The sequence below is a fragment of the Panthera uncia genome, chromosome B1, assembly GCF_023721935.1.
Source record: "Panthera uncia isolate 11264 chromosome B1, Puncia_PCG_1.0, whole genome shotgun sequence".
Classification (NCBI taxonomy): domain Eukaryota; kingdom Metazoa; phylum Chordata; class Mammalia; order Carnivora; family Felidae; genus Panthera; species Panthera uncia.
The window spans coordinates 121347858-121367138 of record NC_064811.1 but is presented as its reverse complement, the minus strand read 5'-3'; the positions used below and the strand labels follow the sequence as shown (position 1 = coordinate 121367138).

At 45.9% G+C, this 19281-nt stretch overlaps 1 protein-coding gene across 2 annotated transcripts in view; it reads left to right on the top strand.

The window, feature by feature from the left end:
- Nucleotides 1-4122, top strand: part of SLC10A7 (solute carrier family 10 member 7) — a 251551-nt gene extending 247429 nt beyond the window's left edge. For both annotated transcript variants that reach the window (XM_049632259.1, XM_049632258.1), the window contains one exon: nt 1603-4122. In XM_049632259.1, the coding sequence (XP_049488216.1) occupies nt 1603-1632 (30 nt within the window). In that variant the 3' untranslated portion in view covers nt 1633-4122. The remainder of the gene's footprint in view (nt 1-1602) is intronic.
- Nucleotides 4123-19281: the final 15159 nt, after the last annotated feature.

The window sequence follows — 19281 nt, the reverse complement described above, 5'->3', positions numbered from 1 at the left end:
CACTACACTTAGCTCAGAGTCTTGTTACTTATTTGATATCTGTAGATTTTATTTCCTAAATTATCAGCCCAAATAAAATCGGCCAGGTGATTCACACAAAGTTTAGTTGCTGCAATATACCATTGAAGCATCCACAGAGTTGTCTCCTTCCCAGCAGCTCAGACCTTACAGGACTTCTCTGAGCCTATACACAGCATGGCAACTGTTATCAGGAGAAGCATAGGCAAAAAGAGACATCCAGTGGCAGGGGAGTGCCCTATGTTGTGTCATTAGCGTCCTGAAAATGGAAGAGCCACACGACACCCGTTGAGCTCTGTGTGCCAAGCGCATCCCAACATTTACCTGGTTCGAAGTGTAGACCTTGAAAAGCCTACGGGCTGTGCTACCTCCTTTCTGGGTGACCTCGGGCACGTACTTCACTTCTCTGTACCTCAGTTTCTGCCACTCTGAGACTAATGATAATATCTACTCTTTAGAGTTACAGAGGGTTAAATGGCAGGTGTTTGATAAAAGCTAGCGGCTGTAAGTATCCTTATTGTCATCGCTGCCCATTACTATGTACAACACCTTTGGCGGCGAGCTCTGTTGTCTCACTGTACAGGTTAGGAAGTAGGCTTGGGGAGCTGAGCAACTTGCCCAAGGCTACATGGGTGGCTTCGTCAGTGCTAGAGTGAGGACTAGAACCCTGGTCTATTTGGCCTCCAGAATCTTGCCCCAATACCACAAGAACCTCCCAGACAAAAATAGAACATCGCTTTTATACGAAGCGCCCTAGGTCCCCAGGATCCTACTTGAAAAAGCTAGCCCACCCAGCACCTTCATTTATTCTGTCATTTACCAGAACGTTAGCCATTCCCATTCTGTACTGGGTGCCACTATGGGCTCCGATCTGCCCACTCTGAGTTGGTAGAGGAGCGGTTTAGTACCTTTTTATTTCTTTTACTATTTATCCCTCTTGAAAACTTCCATTTATATTTATCGATGTGTATGTGCGCTGTTGGTCAGAATCCATACACATACATTTTGACAAAGAATGAAGACAGTTATTTGAAAATCCTAATATTCTATCAAAAACATGTAGTTGTAGTGAACAGAAAATTGTTTTAAAGCTCCGGGATTTATTCTGCAGAGTAACTGAAGCATTTCCAAAAGGGAGGCAAAATTGGACAATGCTGTTCATTTTCCTTTTGCACAGGAACTCCTCCAAACAAGGGAGGTATCGGCTACCTTAGAATAATCCAGAAGGCTTGGAATATTTACCCATCCCATTTGACCACAAAATAAATACAAACTGTCAATCATATCCATGAGTGTCTCCTCTGCTTTACAAATAATAGTGATTGAGACGCATGGCGACCATCTATGTTTGGTGGGACAGTGTGAGTAGCCAGGTCAGGCTGGGGAGATGACAAAGTCTGCCGGCCAGTGAGGTGGGCAGATGGGTCTGTTTGTGTCTGGAGGTTTGGATCACTGGTTATGTGAGGCTGTCGGGGTGGGCTGCTTCTTCCTTCTAGTAGCATAAATTATCTGCTGTTGATTGATGCTTTCATTTTGTTCATAGATACTGTCCAATTCTGAACATCACGTTGTCCTTTCTTACAGGGAGTGAAGTTGACGAGGCCAACAGTATAATGAAGACGGCGTCCTTCGTGTAGCGATGTATATATGTACAGGATTGTACACACAAACAGTTCCGAAGACACGTACTTGTGAATGTTGCTTCGATGCATATTTTATTTTTCTACACAAAAATATGATATAACAGTTTAAGTGCCTTAAAATGTATTTGACAGGAGCGTTATTTCCAAAACCTACTTCGTTGGTTACTGCCAGGGGTGGTGCTGTATTTTGGAGTGGTTTATTTATTTATTTTTCCTACCACAGGAAACTGTCACCGTGACAAAAAGCAAACATGCTTGCCTTGTGCCACCTTTGGTGCAATACAACTCTGTTCTAGTTACTGTGCTGTTTGAAATGAGGTCACCCCATCAGGAAGATGCCCTCCTGATGACAGTGAAAATTTCCAAAGTCTTATTCATGAATACTTTGATTTACTGTGTGATTCTTTTTTTCTACAACTGTGACATGCCTCTTCCTTATCAACTCAGCAGGGGTCATAGATTGAATAGATGCTGAAAAGCATAAGTTATCTGCATTTCTTGACATCATTTTTTAGACATTCCTTCAAATAGTTTCCACACAGAAACTCCTCAGTCCCATTATAAGAGATGGCGGTGTTATATGTCTTAAATTTATTATAAGCTGCTTCAAAGAAAGAGCCTGATGTTTGAGTTGTAAGTAAGGGAAGTTTTGAGGTAAACTACAGGACTCAGTTTTCAGGATTTTTACAATTATATTTCACATATTTTCCCTTCTTCTGCCATAATTTCTTTCTTACCTGTTTTCCAGCACACTCCCAAACTCGTAACAGCAAATGTAAGACACAAAAATGTTACCGTCAGTTGGAGAACAGCAACAATTAATGGTAGATTATATTCACATTCCACAACTGAGACCAGAATTTATTCTTGTTACACAGATGTCTGAGCACAAATTGCCCCTTTTAGCCGGAAGCAGCCTGTTACATCCTTGAATTAAGCACACGTAAGGCACTTGAGACAAGTTATTGACGAAAATTTCCTTGGCAGATTTGACAAACGTTTGCAACAATTTTTTAGAATTAAACCATATTGCTCTTACGAATAAATAAAAATATAAAGGTCATGGATACAAGCAAATGTTACATATACACATACGGAAAGAAAACTGGGCACAGAAAATGCAAAAACATTCATTAACCAAAATACCAAATAAAATGATGTCCCAATTGGGCATCGGCTTTCAAAAGAGTGTTCATGTTTGCTTCTACTGTGGCTGAGCAAACTTTTACTGGACCCAACTAGAGAAGAAAGTAATATATACAATTAGGGGAACATTTTCTTCTGCTTCCTGCACAGCATTCTGTCACATCCTCTCTGCATGTCCTTCCTTGATCTGATAGACGGTATTGGCATCCTGGGTCTCACAGACGCTGACTCTGTCCTTAACAGCTGTTTAGTTGTTATCTGGTCAGCAACACAAAAATCATTCCATAGAAACTTACCGGCTTTATCAGTACTGTAAATTTATATTATTGTCCCGACCAGCTCTCATCTCTGTAACTTCTGACCATTTCAATACTATTGAACCTCGTAAGTTTCACGAGAGTTATCCTCACTGTAAATTTTAAGGCTAGTGCCAGACTCTGCAAAAATCCTTGTTCAACAGGCTATTTGCCAAGAATGTCCCTATATCTAAAACTCCAGTAATTTTGCTCGATACCTTTGATGCTTACATATGGAGCACAGGAAGATTTTCATGTTTTGTTCCCTCAAGCTTCTTTGAATTTCAGAGGAGATGGACTTGTCTGTCTGTCCATCTGAGCTATAAAAATCTTTCTCTCTAGATTAGAATACTGATTTTTTTTTTTTGCCCCAACTTATCTACCTCTATTATCTAACACCTATAGTAGGTGTGATTAATGGGATAAGGTTCAACTGAAAATGCTATAACATTTTATCTTTTGCTTTAAAAAATGTTTTGTTTTCAAATAATCTCTACATAGTGCATTTTGGTGGCTTTAGTGATAGGTTTATGCCCATTTCTTTTTTTACACAAATACCGTGGCATATTTTTCCATAAAGAATAAAAAATAAAATCAAAATTTATTTTTAATTCATGCTTATTGGGATTTAATTATTCATCTCAAAATATTTTGCTCTGTGTTATGCACTGTCAGGCTATCCATTTATGCATTCTTTTATCTAAATGTTTATGAAGGAAATACATTGTATTTATGTTTACTCGTTTTTCCACCTGTTTTTTTTTAATGGTTGTTATGAAATTTGATTTTTTTAATGGGTGATACTGTTAATCTTTTCATGTGTCCTTTTCTCAGTTTTGTATTTTTAAAAAATTCTTCCCTATTTTGTTTAACACACCTCTGGCTAATGTTCAGTGTTTGTTTATGCTAAATACCAAATTTTTACAAAAGGATTGGTGAAGTTAATGAAGTGGGTTATTTATGATGAATGGAAGATGCAAATAATTCTATGATTAAACAGAGATGTTTCCAAAATCACAAGAGAACCTGTGGCTTATTTTTAACCTGATTTCAGATACACTCCTATGGCCTTCTAAGTCTCTCTAGATTTCTCTTGATTCATTCCAGTATTATTACATCATTTGTGGTTAAATACACATAAGCTTCATAATCTTCCCAGGTACCCATATCAATACCTCCACCGCAGCATAATGTTAACATCCAAAATTAGCCCTTGCTTCTTTTGTTAGCATTGTTTTCTCTGCAACAGGAGGACCGAAAGACAAACATACCCAAGAGAAGGGACCAAATTTAAGCAGTTCGAATTTCAGGCCCCCTTGTCATCTTCTCAAGGGATAGAAAAGATGAAACATTGGAATGCCCTTTCCAAACGCAGTGTGTCTTTATGAGCGCCTTACCTTGTGTAGAATTCCATATTTTTTTGTTCTTCTTTGGCTGCCTCCTTGGCTTAACAATCCTCTTTGCCCTGGCAGGCTGTTGTAAATGCCACCCCCTCCATGAGGCTTTCCCGCCTCCCCAGCCAGTGCTAGACTTGCTCCCTGTAACATGCCCTTAGAACCTGTCCCTCAAGCCTTCTGAAACCTTTGCGTTGTCTAGTCATTACTTTCATTTGTCTCCTGCAGTGCGGCCTTCATTTCTGTTTCTCTACAGTGCCTAGCACAGTGCCTGGCTCAGAATAGTGTCTAGAATATACATGTTGACTTTCTCAATTGTTATCTTAATGGGTAGGACATGAAGCTTCAAAATTATGAGAGAGCTCGTCCCTACATTTAGATCATTACTAATTTACAGGAGAAACTGACTTTTTTATTGCTGTTCCGATCCTGAATAAAACTGTGGAGCTACATCGAGCTACTCAGAGAAATACACTACTTCATAGCTGTGTAAATATTAACTCTCCAAGGTGACATTGCAGATGTGATAAGCAAACAACTTTCATCTTCTATGCTTTGACAGAACAGTAAGCCCTCAATAATTCAGGCTAAATCAGGTTGGGTCGATCTGAATTAGTGAATACTTTATATGCATAAAAAATAGTTTTCCTTATAGAAGTGTTAACATACTATAAAGACTAGATACAGATTAGTATGATTATTATCCTATCATTGGTTTGTATATAGACATAAACAAAAAGGTCTTACAAGACTTTATTCTCTCTAGTAAGCCAACTAATCTTATTTACAAGATATGACAGTTTCTCAAATGTGAGTTAAACATAACCTCATTTAAAGGGGAAAAAAGTTTCTCATACACCCTGGAAAATTTGTCTACAGAGCCCATTATGAGAAACTGCATTAAATGGTAAATGACCATCATTGGGGCACCTGGGTGGCTCAGTCGGTTGAGCGTCCGACTTTGCTCAGGTCATGATCTCACAGTCTGTGACTTCAAGCCCCACGGGGGGCTCTGTGCTGACAGCTCAGAGCCTGGAGCTGCTTCGGATTCTGTGTCTCCCTCTCTGCCCTCCCCTGCTTATGGTCTGTCTCTCTCAAAAATAAATAAACATTTTTTAAAAATTAAAAAAAAAAGTAAATGACGATCACTAAGGATCCATCAGCACCCATGTGCTTGTGAACATGGGTGCAGATGAGACCGCTGAAATCACAGAACCACGCTGAGTCATAGATGGTCCCCCCCATGATTTCAACAACTCAGAAATTGTGAGACCAGGCCTCAGAGTCTGCTGATAGGAAAAGGCAACACACCGAAGAGATCGATCCTGGCCACAGCCATGGACATTAATCATTCCCTCGTTGCCCAATGTTCCAAATGTGAAATCCTTGCAACTGTATCGATTTGTGCGCACTGCTGAAGTTCTAGACTCTGACTCTAGATGTTCACAGTGCTGTTGGTGTGGTGCCCTGGGCTGGTTTTGCCAACGTGCTCAAAACTCATCCTGTATCTTTTCCACCAGTTCATGTTTCCCACGACTTCCTGCCCTGGTCCCCACTGCCGTTAGCTTCTCACGTGCGGTGTATTCTGATGGTGCCCCTCCCCCTCAGCCGCCGCCCCCACAGCCCTACCTGAGAAGTCCCACGCATGTTGACGATGGGGCAAAATACCATTTGCACAGCTCACCTCTCTGCTCATGAAGCCAAAGAGAATTGTGTGACATCCTAGGTTTGTTGCTAGAATCAAATGAGATAATCCCCGCAAACAGCTTGTCACAGCGCCTGCCACTTGGCAGGAACTCAGTTAAGTGGCAGCTATTATTGCGAAACAGCGGATGGGACCTGGGTAAACCGCACTGGTCGTGTAGAGTCAGGCGTCGGGCTCGATTCTGCATGACTTCTAATTATGCAAAAGACCTATTACAAAGTCCATTAAATGTCACTAATCAAGTCAGGAAGTGACCAGGGCACGAGTCTTACTTCATCAGTTAATGAGGGTACCTGATTCTGAATTTTAACATGGTTGCTGCAATCCCCGGCTTCTGGCAAGGCTTGAAAGGCCCTCCCTGCCCATCACTGCCGTCCAGGTCTTGCCTTTTTCTGCCTTCTCCAAAGAACTCCAAGGAGAAATTTTGCCCAACTTCCCCAAAAACCCTGAGTCTGGCTAAGAACCATCGGATAAAGCAGTTGACAGACAGAACTGCCTCCATATTGATTCGCATTGACTAATGCCTGCCTGGGATGAGTTCTGAACTGGGAGCTGCTCCCAGAGCAGGCACGGTGGCCAAAGCTTTCTCAGAGGGCCTTTCCTTAAGCTCACTGCATCCAGGCTGAAATGTTCCCTTTCCACTCGGTTGGGTGCCACCATGGCCCTGGAAAGGCTGGCTGTCCCTTTCACATGCCCCCTTTGCACTCACCCCCTTGAGGTTAACCATTTCCAGGAATTCTGGTCTCCGATTTTTCTTTCCACCCTCCCACCCTCCTGCCTTTTCCAGTGGGAACTTTTGGGCCACTGTCACAGCATCAGCCACCTTCTGTAAACCAGCAAGAGCTCCCAGATCTGTAGCCTTGAGTGCACGTCTGACAACATTCGGACGTTCACACTTGGGTGTCCTCAAGGCACCTCTAACCCCCTATGCCCTGAAGCAAAGGCCAGCCACCTCTTCCTTTCTCCACACTCAGTCCTCCCCAAGCCAGCCTCCTATGTTGGCACAGCAACCAGGCCTGGAGACTTCCCCTCCACCTTTACCTGCACTTTTCATATTCAGTAGTCTGGTAGGTCTGAATTCTATTACAGACTATTAATTCTATTACGAATCCTCTCCTTCATCTCCGCCTTCTTCATACCACTGCCACTGTCTTAAAATACCTTTTTAAATGTTGGGGTTTTTTTTTCCCCCTCCAGGAGTACCTTTCTCCGATCCAGGGCACTCTCTGCTGACACTTATCAATCACCTATCATGTGCTGAGTGCTCTGCTAAATGCTTCACATGGATTACCCCATTTAATCTTTATGACAGTTCTGACATTGATCTAATTGTTCCCATTTTACAGATTAGGAACCCTGGATTTCCACCCGGGTTGCTGACATGGCCGGTACCTCAGCACTAATGACTCCCCATTTTTAGGATTCCACCACAGCCCCCACCACCATGAGACACAAGGATCGGTTACCAGTTGCCTACTGAATCTCTTCACTTGCTATGCTACCACTCGTCAGGTTTGTGCCAAATTACCCTTGTCCACATATCTCTCTCTCCCTCTAAATAATTCATTTTTTCGATGGGGACCTTGTTTTGTTTATCTCTGTAACCCTGATAACCAGCAGAATGCTTGCCTGATGATAGGAACCTCAATAAATGCTTGTTGAATAATGAGTTAACTTGTAAGGCCCTCCAGCTTGCTTTTTTGATTCTGGGGGACAGATGTCTTCAGATTATTTTTGGAGAGTGGCATGTGAATCAATTATCATTCGGTGAATGGAAAGCATCATATTAACCAATCTACAAATGTTTCTGAAAGGACTTTTTTTTTCCCCTGAGAACAATCAATAAAAATAATGATGACAGTTTCAAGGCCAGAGTATCTAGATTTCAGTATCTCTCCCAATGTGCATTCCTTGTTTCACCATTTGCTGTGGGAGCCATCTGTTGGCTGCTATGTGTGCAAGGGTCCTGAGGTCAGAATGAGACACCCAGCCGGGGAGAAGCATGTAGCTTTCGGCCCAGGGCTAATCAAACAGTCCCTGCCTCTGTGCCCTTCATCTGCTTTCTGTTTCTCATTCTCCCAAGACACACATGCATCCCTGCTTGCCCTCCTGAGACTTTAACCACTCAGCCCCAAATGCTAAGTTAGGATCTAACCAAAACTCAACTAGCTAAAGAGAGTGCATGGGCAGATGCAAGAGAGAGCACTGGGCCAGGCATAACGAGGCCAGGCAGGCCAGTTATTGTAAAGGGAGCCCTACATCAGGGCCTTTTACCTCTGGGTCACTGGTTCAAATCCAGCCAGGCCTCGGCTGACAGAAAATCATTACCAACTCTGTGTCAGGTTGCTTGACAGATGGAAAATGAGTTTCTGTCTCCATCCAGCAGGCAAGTGTCCACATCACACTTGGCACTAAGCAGCTCTCAACCCTGTGGAGACAGAGTAGAAGTCAGGCGACAGCCGCCCTTGTGTCAGGCAGGTCCCTGAGGTCAGGCAAGCCTGCATTTCAGTGTTCTCTGCATGTGGGTCTGACAGCCTCCTTGTCTCAGCCCTTTCATGAGCACTTTATTAATCTGCTTGTGTTTTTTTGTCTGAAGACATTGTTTAACAAGTCGTTTGAAGTAATGGAACAGCTGAGAAAATCTCATTCTGCAGCATCGAGAAATGAGCGACCAAATCATAACAGAACACTGTCTAAAGAGGCATTTTTCTCCTTGGCTCAGCTGGGCCAGGCTGGGCTGGGACCCCTGGGCTGCTGAGTATGTCCAGTGGAAAGTGTGGGTCTGCTGAACAGGGAAAGCTGGCACCACAGCTCCACCCCAAAGTGCCTAGATAAGGGGTGGTGGGAGACAGTTCCCTCCAGGACATTTAATTTTCATCTCTTTTTCCCTCGTGAAAACATTGAAGCCACTGGTCTGAAGGCATTTCAAGCTTAGAAAAATCTTTCTTCCCTTCCTGTGCATAAACAGGCCCCGCCCAACCTTCAGAAGGGTGTCTACCAAATACCCACAGCCTGGGCTTTCCTCACCACAGCCAAGTAGGAGGAACTCACACCACACCCCTGGATGGCTCTGACAAATGCAGAACATGGTCTGACTTGGCTACATACTTGCAAGCCCCCTCCCCTCTATGGCCATGAACCCCGTCAGTGCAATACCACTCCAGGGCCATCCTTGGAGAATTTCATCATCACAGGATCTCTTCTTTTTAACTCTTTCCGGCAGATCCACAGAGTCACACCCCTTCTGGGTCATCCAAGAAGCTCCAGTCCTCCTAAGACTCTCTGGCAATGAACAGAAGGAGCCCACTCAGTTTTTTGGGTGCATCCTCAGCAAGTTTGCTGCCCGGGATTCATTTGGCCAGCATGAGGCAGACCACATGGTCCCCTCTGTTGACCCTCCAGAGTGTAAGCAGTGGGTCCCACTACTCTAGAGTTCACCTGGCTTGTGGCAACCTGACCACCGTGTGTGAAGGGACCTTCTGAGCTGTCTCTAAGAGCAAAGAAACAGGGAACCCACAGCCACATTTCTGTCCCTGGGAAACCCACTTCCCCTTCTTTCCCTGTGTCCCTCCAGCCTTGCTTATTAGGACCAGAGCCTGGGGTCCCCAGACCTAAGCTTGACTTTACCCCTTGTTTAGTTGAATTGGGGAAAAGAGACGATAGCACAGAGAAAAGCACAGGGCTCAGGACCACCGTGGCATCTGCCTTTCTCACTTCTCAGCCTTCTTTTCCTCTCCTCAGAGATTTCTGAAACAGAAAGAAGCCCTAAAACACCCAATTTGCATTGTGCATCCTGTTCCCACTCTCTGTTGGACACACTGGTATTATTATCAAATAGAGATGACCCCCTATTGTATCTGTTGCTGCTCACATATACCAGCAGTTTTAATATAGATTCCCTGCCGCATCTGAATTTCTGTGAGGGCTGTATCCATATGTGCAGTCACTGTTACAGCATATGGCGTTACTTTCCCTGACAAGCTGGACAGAAGCTGGGTTTTAAAGCTGTGTGCACGTGTGTGTTCACGCACACCCATGGTTTTAGTTATAAAGTCATACGTGCTCATGGAAAAAAAATCGAATGGAGTACAGCGAAAGCTGGGTCTGCAGAGCATGCTTGGAACACCACTGCCCCACAGCCCCCCTGCTCATTGCCTTTCCGACTTTCTCCTCCGCTGCAGTCCTGAGGCCACAGGGCAACACTTCAGGAGTCACGGCTGCCTTGCTTCTCCCCAGAGCCATCCGGACCACTTTCAAAGGTGGCCTTTCAGCTCCCCTCCACAAAGAGGAAATGGAACAAGAAGCCTGCAGCACAAAACCCCTGGACAGGGAGAAGCCTTTTGACGAGTGCTTGTCTGCTCACATGTGGGAGTGCACAGAGGGGCCGAGGTCAGCGGAAGGGAATGGCTCCCAAAGGAGCGGGAGGGACACCTGCCTGCCAGGCTGGGCCTGAAGCAAGCTGTGGTCTTGGGCACCTGGACCAGCCCTGATCTTCCAGTAAATGAGACACCCCAGGGAAGGACACTCCCTGCTGACCCAGCCCAAGCTGTGCGAAGCTCTTTCCACCCTGGGAGACACCCATGTACACAAAAAGAAGCAAGTGCTTTTGTGTTCTCTGGCCTCCTTCTCTAGCTGTGCTTCTGGAAGAATGAGGAATATTTGCAAGTGAAGGCCAAGGGCTCGCCTTGACGTTTAGAGAGCCTGTCTTTGAGAAAGGAAGCAGCAGCATCCTATTCAGAGCTAGCACTGAGCCAGGCGCATGGCAGGAGCTCAGTGAAATGTTACATGGAAGAAAGTGAACCACTTCTACCCCAGCTCCAACCACTGCGTGTGTCCTTCTTCAAAACACTGCTCCTCCTCGAGTCTGGTTTCCTTCTCTGAAATGGGGATGACGATGGGAATACCCACCTTACGGAGCCGTTTCCAGGATAAAATGAGGTCACTCAAGTGAATGACCTGAACTTGAAAGGGTGACATAAATGTCAGAGATGGGTATCAGATATGCCCCAGAATTGAGGTTTTAGTGGCTAAAAGCCACTCTCATGTACCCATTGTCATTTTTCTACTCATCGAGTAAGAAAAGTGTAATAATCTCTCCCCCACCTGTACCAGTGGAACTCAATGGAGCCGTTTCTTTTTGGGTGGGAAAAAAATTTTACTTTTCTAACATGGGCTGTGTGGAAAAAAAAAAAAAAAAACTACTCATCACTGCCCTGGACAGCCCTGGTTGCACAAAATATGCACAGCACCCTTCCATCACCAAGACTCGGTCTTATTTACACTTATTTACATATCGAGCGAGATCTCCATGGCTGCCTGCCCGGAAGCCCTATTTTTAATTGTTGGCCACCCAGCTGCCCCCTGACCCTTCCTGGCGTTTTTCTGAGAATTTCCTGCCACTGCTAGCTTGCAGGGCAGGGCAGCAGATAGACTCCTCGGACAGGAGCTCAGCAAAGGCTGAACTCAACCAGAGGCCCCGAAATTCGACTCTCACAGCCCCTTTCCAAGGTGATTCCTGGTCTGCTGGGATGGGCCCCCTGCGGAGCAGAGGGGATTTGGGTGCTGGCCCGTGGGCCAGCTTAGCGGCTTGGCCAGCTGTATCCCCTGTGGACAAAAGGACAGGTGAAGGGAAGCAGCGGCCTGTCCTCTCCCCAACTTCTCTCTCTGGCTGCGCTTCTGGGAGAATTAGGAATAGTTCCAAGGAAGGCAAAGGGCTGGGTCTGAAATTTAGACGGACTGATTTTTCTTCTTCTTTTTAAAAAACAGCGTTTCTTAGAGCAATAAAAAAATATATCGATAAATATTTTCCAAGAGTGCCCTCTAGTGGAAATTTGGTGGCAGGAGCAGGTCTTACAAATAAGTGACTTGGATCCCAAACTCCTGAATAAAAATAAAGCACATTCAAACGAGACCTCCTTCACACGTGACCTGCAAACATATCAAATTTCTCCCACAAGGCCATGAAATGTCACATGGCCTTGGTTGGAAATGAAGGCTGTCTGAAGTCTCTGAAAGGAAATCGTGCTCTACTTTTGGAAGTGGAGACCATCCTGTTATATGCTCAGTATTTTGAAACTCTAAGTGCAGAGAAATATGTGGAACAGGACAACGAAAAAGATCCGTTGGTCGTATTCCTAGGCTGCGCATGTGTTGTTGGCTGGCTGAGTGCTTTTATTTTGGCTGTGGAGGAAGCCAAGCCTGCAATAACGTCCAGCACCAAAGGCCACACACACTGCTGGGTTTTTACCTTGGAGGATGTGGGACAATGAGTCATTTGTGCCTCTTCCTGATTCTTCCTGGCCAAGGTCAGCTTTCCCACTGGAACCGAGTGGCTTGGCTCAGAGCCCGAGCCGTCTGGAGCCTCTGAATGGTGCAGAGCCCAGGGAGACGGTGCACCCCCACCGCGCTCCCCGCGAGGGCCCCAGCACAGGCTCCCGGGCAGCCCTTGTCCAATCATAAAACCTCACTCACTCTGCTCAGTTTAGCATGAAGGGCCTCCTAGTGGAGGCCTGAGGAAATCATCAGTCCTAAAGAAAGGTTCCCAGGCCAAATTCGGCGAGAAGCTAACTCAAATGGCTTCTGACCCTTCTTACCCTGGCTGGTGAGCTTTCCAAAGATGATTCACTTTTATCTGCTTGGGTTGATTCCGATTCATCTCGTAACCACTGCTTCTACTAGTAGTAATAAAACAGCTGCCATTCATTTATTTCTCCATTCCACGAATGTATTTCGAGCACCACCTCTAGAGGTACCAGGCATGTTCGAGACTCTGACCACCAAGACAGACAAGGCCCCGATCTCATGGGAATTACGGTCCAGTGTGGAGATAGATGACACACGAAATATCACGTTGAGGCTTTGAAGGAAACTAAAAGTTGAGCGAGCAGCAAAGGACTGAGATGGCACACTGATTACACCTCCCACTGAATGGGTTGTTTCGCCAGCTCTTGACAGTGCTACAGTCTGGCCTTTGTCCTGAAGAGATGCTGATCAGATGCTCCCCCAACAAACCAACTCAGAGCTAAGCCCACACCTAGTGTTCCTCCTCAGCTTCCCTTCATGCGGCCCCTCTCATCCTACAGCCGAAGGGACGGGTCTCCTGACTCTGTGACTAGATCCCCCTCCACTTGTGCAAAATTCATCACTGACCGGAACCCGAGCAGGAGCAGGAAGGAAGAAAATACCACCAGACGTGACCACTGACTACTCCTCAGCTGCTGGAGGGAAAGATAACCCAATCAGCCTACACGCAGATGGTAGTGTGATGACGGTTTGAGTGCAATGAATAATGAGGGGATATCCCTACCTGGATGAAGTCTTCGGGCAGACGTCTCTGAGAAGCATTTATCACGTGCCAGCTCTTTACCGTGTCAGAGATCGAGAATACAAAGATAAAGAAAATGCTTCCGGTACCTTTGAAAAGTTGAGTCCCACGGTGAAATGATAACTTCGTAGGATTCAAACAACAGGATTTCAAAATAGCCCTAAGGTCTATCCCTCACAATAAATCTGCTAAGTAATTCATGCAGTCCCCCTTTTGTAGATGTAGAAACTGAGCTATGAGACATGGGAGGACTTTCCAGAGTAGAGCCCATCAGTCACGCTGTCGAGTTTGAATTAAGGCCCTTCTTACTCCCAAATATTTTCTTTTTTTTCTTGCGTATGCCATGTTGCTTGGTGGAAATGGGGATGAACAGTGAGATCCCAAAGTGTCTCTCAGCTCAAAGGTTTCATATGGGCACACGGCACCGTCTCACGTGGGTTAAGAGGACACTGCCCACTCTCCCTTGTCTCCTAACATCTGGCTGAAGGACTCTTGCTCGATCTAGGAAACAGGGTTCTTACAGCAGTCAAGTTCAGACTGAGTTCTCAGCCCCAAGGCCTTACGGGAAGTATTTTGAGGAAGAGGGACAGAAGGACAAGCAAAGGAGATGGGAGAGCTGACTTCTCTTCCCCCAGGGTAGCTGTGCTTTGATCCCATCTACATATTAGGCTTCCATTAGGGGCAGATTCCCTTTGAAAAAGGACTTCTTAAGCTTGATACAGAGGGAAGGGGTGGATTGGGGTCAGGGGCTGGGTGTAATAACCTCCAGCTTGGTGTTGGGTCTAGGGCCCAGCTTGGATATCAGAATATATTGCCACCCTGCCATTGGCCACTCCTTAGAGGCAGGGACCACACCAGACTTCCCCTTGTGCCCGCCCCCTCCAACGCAGATCCTGCCACATGGCAGGTGCTCAGTGTTTGCCTAAGTGATCTGAATTAATGAATCTGAATTAGTTCGGGCTCCAATGAAGTCTCCAACTTAGGAGCCCTCCCTTTTTATGTTCAACCTCTCATCTTCCTACTCAGTGGTGACCAACCCCAGAGACGGCTGGACAACAGACAAGAGGCTTTCCTCCAGAACACAAGGGAAAGACTTCAGGAAGCATCGCCCATGGAAGAGGGCCCCTGTTGCCTCCCCAGAGCTATTCTATAAAGATGACTGCTGGTCCCATGGGTACAACTTCTGCTTTACTCTCCGGAAGAACTGGGAGCATGCTGCATGTCTACTCACACAGTGAGGGACAGACATGATCCTGAGAGCGTGGCTCTTGGCGGCCTGGGAGGTAACTCCCTCCACAGATGCCTTGAAGGGCCTACTATATACAGACTTGTTTCTGCTGCAGAAATGCCTTGTTTCACCCACAACCCTTTCACGTAGGGAATCTATATGCAAGTTCTGCTGTGTGCCAGGCGTTGTGCTAAATGCTAGGTTACATAGCCGAGAATAAACACACAAGAATCCCTGCCTTTATGGAATTTATACTCATCAAAACCTAAAGCAGCGGCTCTCAGCCAGGGCAGCACATTCGAAACACCTAGAAATCTTTAATAAATATGGACGTGGGCCCACTCCCAAGAAGTCTGATTTAATCGGACTGGGATCCTGATAGCAGAGTTCATATCTAAAGGATCTGGGGCTAGATGAGAGGAACTCTAAAGGTCTGTGGAGAAGCTTCTAGTCTTTCCAATTATGCAATGAGCCAGTCTCCTTCCTTATTACTTATTAAAGTTACTTATTAATATTGACTTATTAAAGCTGGACCTTTCCCCTGGTACCAGGCTGTGGGAGGAAAAGGGGAAACGCACAACCGCCCATTTGTTTCCTCCAGAATTTCACTACCGCCCGCCGTATGTCTGTTGCTGAATGTCTTCTGGAAGCGGAGGCTTTGCCAGCTCAGGTCCTGACACCTGGAGGTCAGAGAGGTTCAGTCTCTGCCTTCTGTCGCCCTGGGCCACTAATCACTGCCACCGGCTTTTTCTCTTCTCCTCCACTTCCTTTTCTTTGTTGCTTGACTCCAAGCTCTTTTTGTCTCCACCTCTTAGATCCGGTCGCCTTCAGTTTTCTTTATGGCTCTGGAAGGTAGCAGTGGTGCCTGAGCTGGGGTAGAGGAGTCTCTCCCCCACCCCCATCAGGGTCCCTCCTTTTCTAATCTATGCAGAGTCTTTCTCTCTATCCAGTCCTCCTCACCACATCCACCCCCTGATCTAGCCCTTCTCCTGCCCCAGTGCCACGCTTTATTTAAGCTTTTTCTTGACCTCTCTGCCACTGGTGCACGAGACCTGCGGGAAACAGGAGGCAGCCTCTCATTAAGCATCCGGGGGTGGAAACTGGCCGTTGGGATCCTCCCTATCTCCACCCATGCCTGGCCATCACCCGATCTGCAAAGCGTCCCATCCACAAACATTAAAGAGAGAGAACAAAACTGATCTACTTGCTTGTTTGTTTTTTAATACCTGGAGGAGTTGATTTGCAACCCCCGAGGGTCTGGGCAAGTACGGGCTCTGCTTAATCAGAGGGCTCGGGCTTACATAATGCCCTGCAAATAATAATAATAATAACATAATAGTACTAATGCTTGTGCTACATTTGGAGCTTGAAATGATCAGTGACATTTCTCCTGATGAGGTTAAACAGCCTGGCTCTCGGGGCTGCATATTTGCATAATAAAGATCAGAAGTCACTGCCTTCTACATCTCTCTCCGCACAAGCCGCCTTGTGTCCTTGATTCAGGGACACCACATCCTAATGTACTTCCATATGCCATCCTGTGCAGTGATTCTAATCTTTGGCTTGCATGTGAAATGTCAGCCTTTTTTTTTCTTCTCTTTTCTTTTTTTTGGTCTGAGAGAACAACAAATTATGTTTCTAAATGAGAAGGTACTGTCTGTAATGGATAATATAATCTGAAAATGCAGAGGCAACATCTGTGACCCTTGGCGCTAACCTAGCAAGCTGTAGTCTATTTTTCCAGCCTATCAGTTGATGGGAAAACATCACTTTAGATGTAATAATTAATCATTAGTCAAAATGGACATTCCCATTGGTTCCTTGCCTCTCAGACAACCCTGCCTAGCCTGACTATAAATCAGGAAAATACATTCTTTAGTATCGGATGGAATATATTTCCAGGCAGCCCCTCTCCTCTATCAAGTAACAAAACCCTGTGCAGAAGCTGTCTATCATCAGCTGCTGGATGAAGATTCTCCTGAGGTGCCATTCGAAGGAAGGAAAATGAAGAGTCCAGAGGAAGAGAAGCGGTAAGTTCAAGATGCTGGCTGCACGCCAAAGAAGCTTCTTACAGCAGTGGCTCCTAGCTGGGTCGTGGGACAATGACAGCCAGCACCTTTGCTGTGTGGACCCAGTGGTTCCTTTTCCCTTTGTCTGTCTTCTCCCCATCACCCACTGCTGGGGCCTTGTCCATTCCAGCCCAGCAGGTCAGGCCTTGGCCTAGCCCACCACGAGTGGCCAGTCCCCACATCCCATCATCCTGGGTCTAATGGCACATGCAGATTAATCATTCCAGGCATTTTTCTGCTTGATTCCAGGCTCTCTCTGGATCTATTGAAACATTTACAGCACCCCACACGCTCCAAGAAAACAAATGATCTGCCAAGTGTGTTGGAAAGAAAAGTGGGTTGGAAATCAGGATGGAAGGAAGGAGTCTGTGGACGGCCCGAGACTCTAATTTGTTGTTCCACTGTGAGCTCTCAGCGGCCTTGTTCTTCCCCTCACCTGTAAGAAGGAGGTGTTTTTAACAATGTTTAACCTTGCTTGTTGGTGAAATTTCTGAGGCAGTGCCTCAAGGTGAGCTGAAAGGGAGAAAGGGGGAGGGAAGGAAGAAGGGCAGATACCCTCAAACTTTAAGCAGAGAATCCAACTTTTATCGTTCCACCCAATAAGCGAAATTAAAAGGTCAAAACCACTGAGTCAGATGACCTTCAAAGCCATTTCTACGGTTAAACCCTACGGTTCTGTCAGTACTGCCCACTCTATCCCCGAATATGGGAACGATTTAGGAAAGCCTGCTTCATCCTGGGGCCTACAATGGCAGCTCTTAGTTACTCGACCAGCAGTTCTGCAGTGGAGTTGGTTTTGGCCTCCAGGGGACATTGGGCAATGTCTGGAGACACTTCTGGCTGTCATAACTGGGGAGGAGGGAGCTACTGTCATTAGTGGGTAGAGGCCAGATGTGCTGCCCAGCGTCCTACAATGCACAGGACAGCCCCACAACAAAGGATTGTCCAGCCCAAAATGTTGAGAGTATGGGGGCTTAGAAACCGTGTGCCGGACTATCTACACTGAAGAAAGTGTGCTCACAGGGAGCTTCTGACTTAGAAAGCCTCCATTCAGCTTTCCTTCTGCCCCAGCTCAGATTGGGAGGTTAAGTCTATTGTCAGCCTCTCTGTGCCAAGAACTTCCCTGAGCCTTGGATCTGAGACACAGAACATCCCCTGCCCTGGAGACAGCGGCCCACAGAACTCTAGTTCACCTCTAGACAGGAACCTGCATTTCCTGATGCCCACACACCCTGCCTAGAACTGCCCCAGGTGCTGCATATTCAACTTCAATCCAGACCAAGAACTGGGGGTAGCAACACAAAGCCGGAACTTTCCATTCATTCATTTAGCAAATGAATGAATGATTTTTACTGATTGATTACTTACGATGTACTAAGAACAACTCGAGGGGCTGGGGGAATATCAATGAGTAAAACAAAGTCTCTGTCTCATCCCAGTCGGGTGGAGGCAGAAAATAAACAACACAAATAAATACATAAGACTCAGGAAGTGATAAGTACTATAAATATTGTAAAGCAGGGAGGGGCATAGAGAGCGAGAAAAGACTGCAATGGCCAGGAGGAGCTTCTCCGATAAGGCAACATTGGAACAAAGCTCTGAAGGCTTGAGGAGAGGTCAGAGAGGATGGGATTTGAGACAACAAGAACAGCCAGAGCAAGTGATCTGAATGAAGTGGTGCAGTGTTCAAGGAGCGCTCATGACTGCACAGTGGAGGTGGGGAGCCAGGAAGAAGGTGGGCAGGGGACCAGGTCTCACAGCCCCTGGTCAGTCCAATCAGATGCTCAGACTTTATTCGGAGACAGGTGGAAAGCCACCGGAGAACTCAGAGACAGTGTGGCATAAACTGAGTTATGTTTTGGGGCACCTGGGTGGCTCAGTCGGTTAAGTGTCCGATTTCGGCTCAGGTCATGATCTCATGGTTCATGGGTTTGAGCCCCACATCAGGCTCTGTGCTGACAGCTCAGAGCCTGGAGCCTGCTTCGGATTCTGTGTGTGTCTCTCTCTCTCCCCCTCCCCACTCGCACTCTGTCTCTCTCTCTCAAAAATAAATGTTGAAAAAAAAAAAACTGAGTTGTGTTTTAAAAGCAAAAAGCCACCAAAAAACAAAACAAAACAAAACAAAACAAAACATTCGACAGGGCTCAGTTGTCCTGGAAGCTTCACTCAATTATCAACAGAGTCTCAACACATTCACATTTTCCTTTTGCATGTAAAAAATGGAATAACAAACTAAACATCAGACTTCCTTTTATCATAAAGGCCCTCCTGGTGCTCTAAACCAGAGGTGACCGTTCCTGGGTTTGCAACACCCGAAAGCCTCCACTTGCAGAAGGAGCAGAGTTCTTCTGAGGCTGTTCTCAAGTTTAATAAAATAAGGGACGCAAATTCATTTTACTTGAATAAAAGAAATTCCTTGCTGCACACCACTTTTAGAAGAAGGGGATAGTCTGGGGTA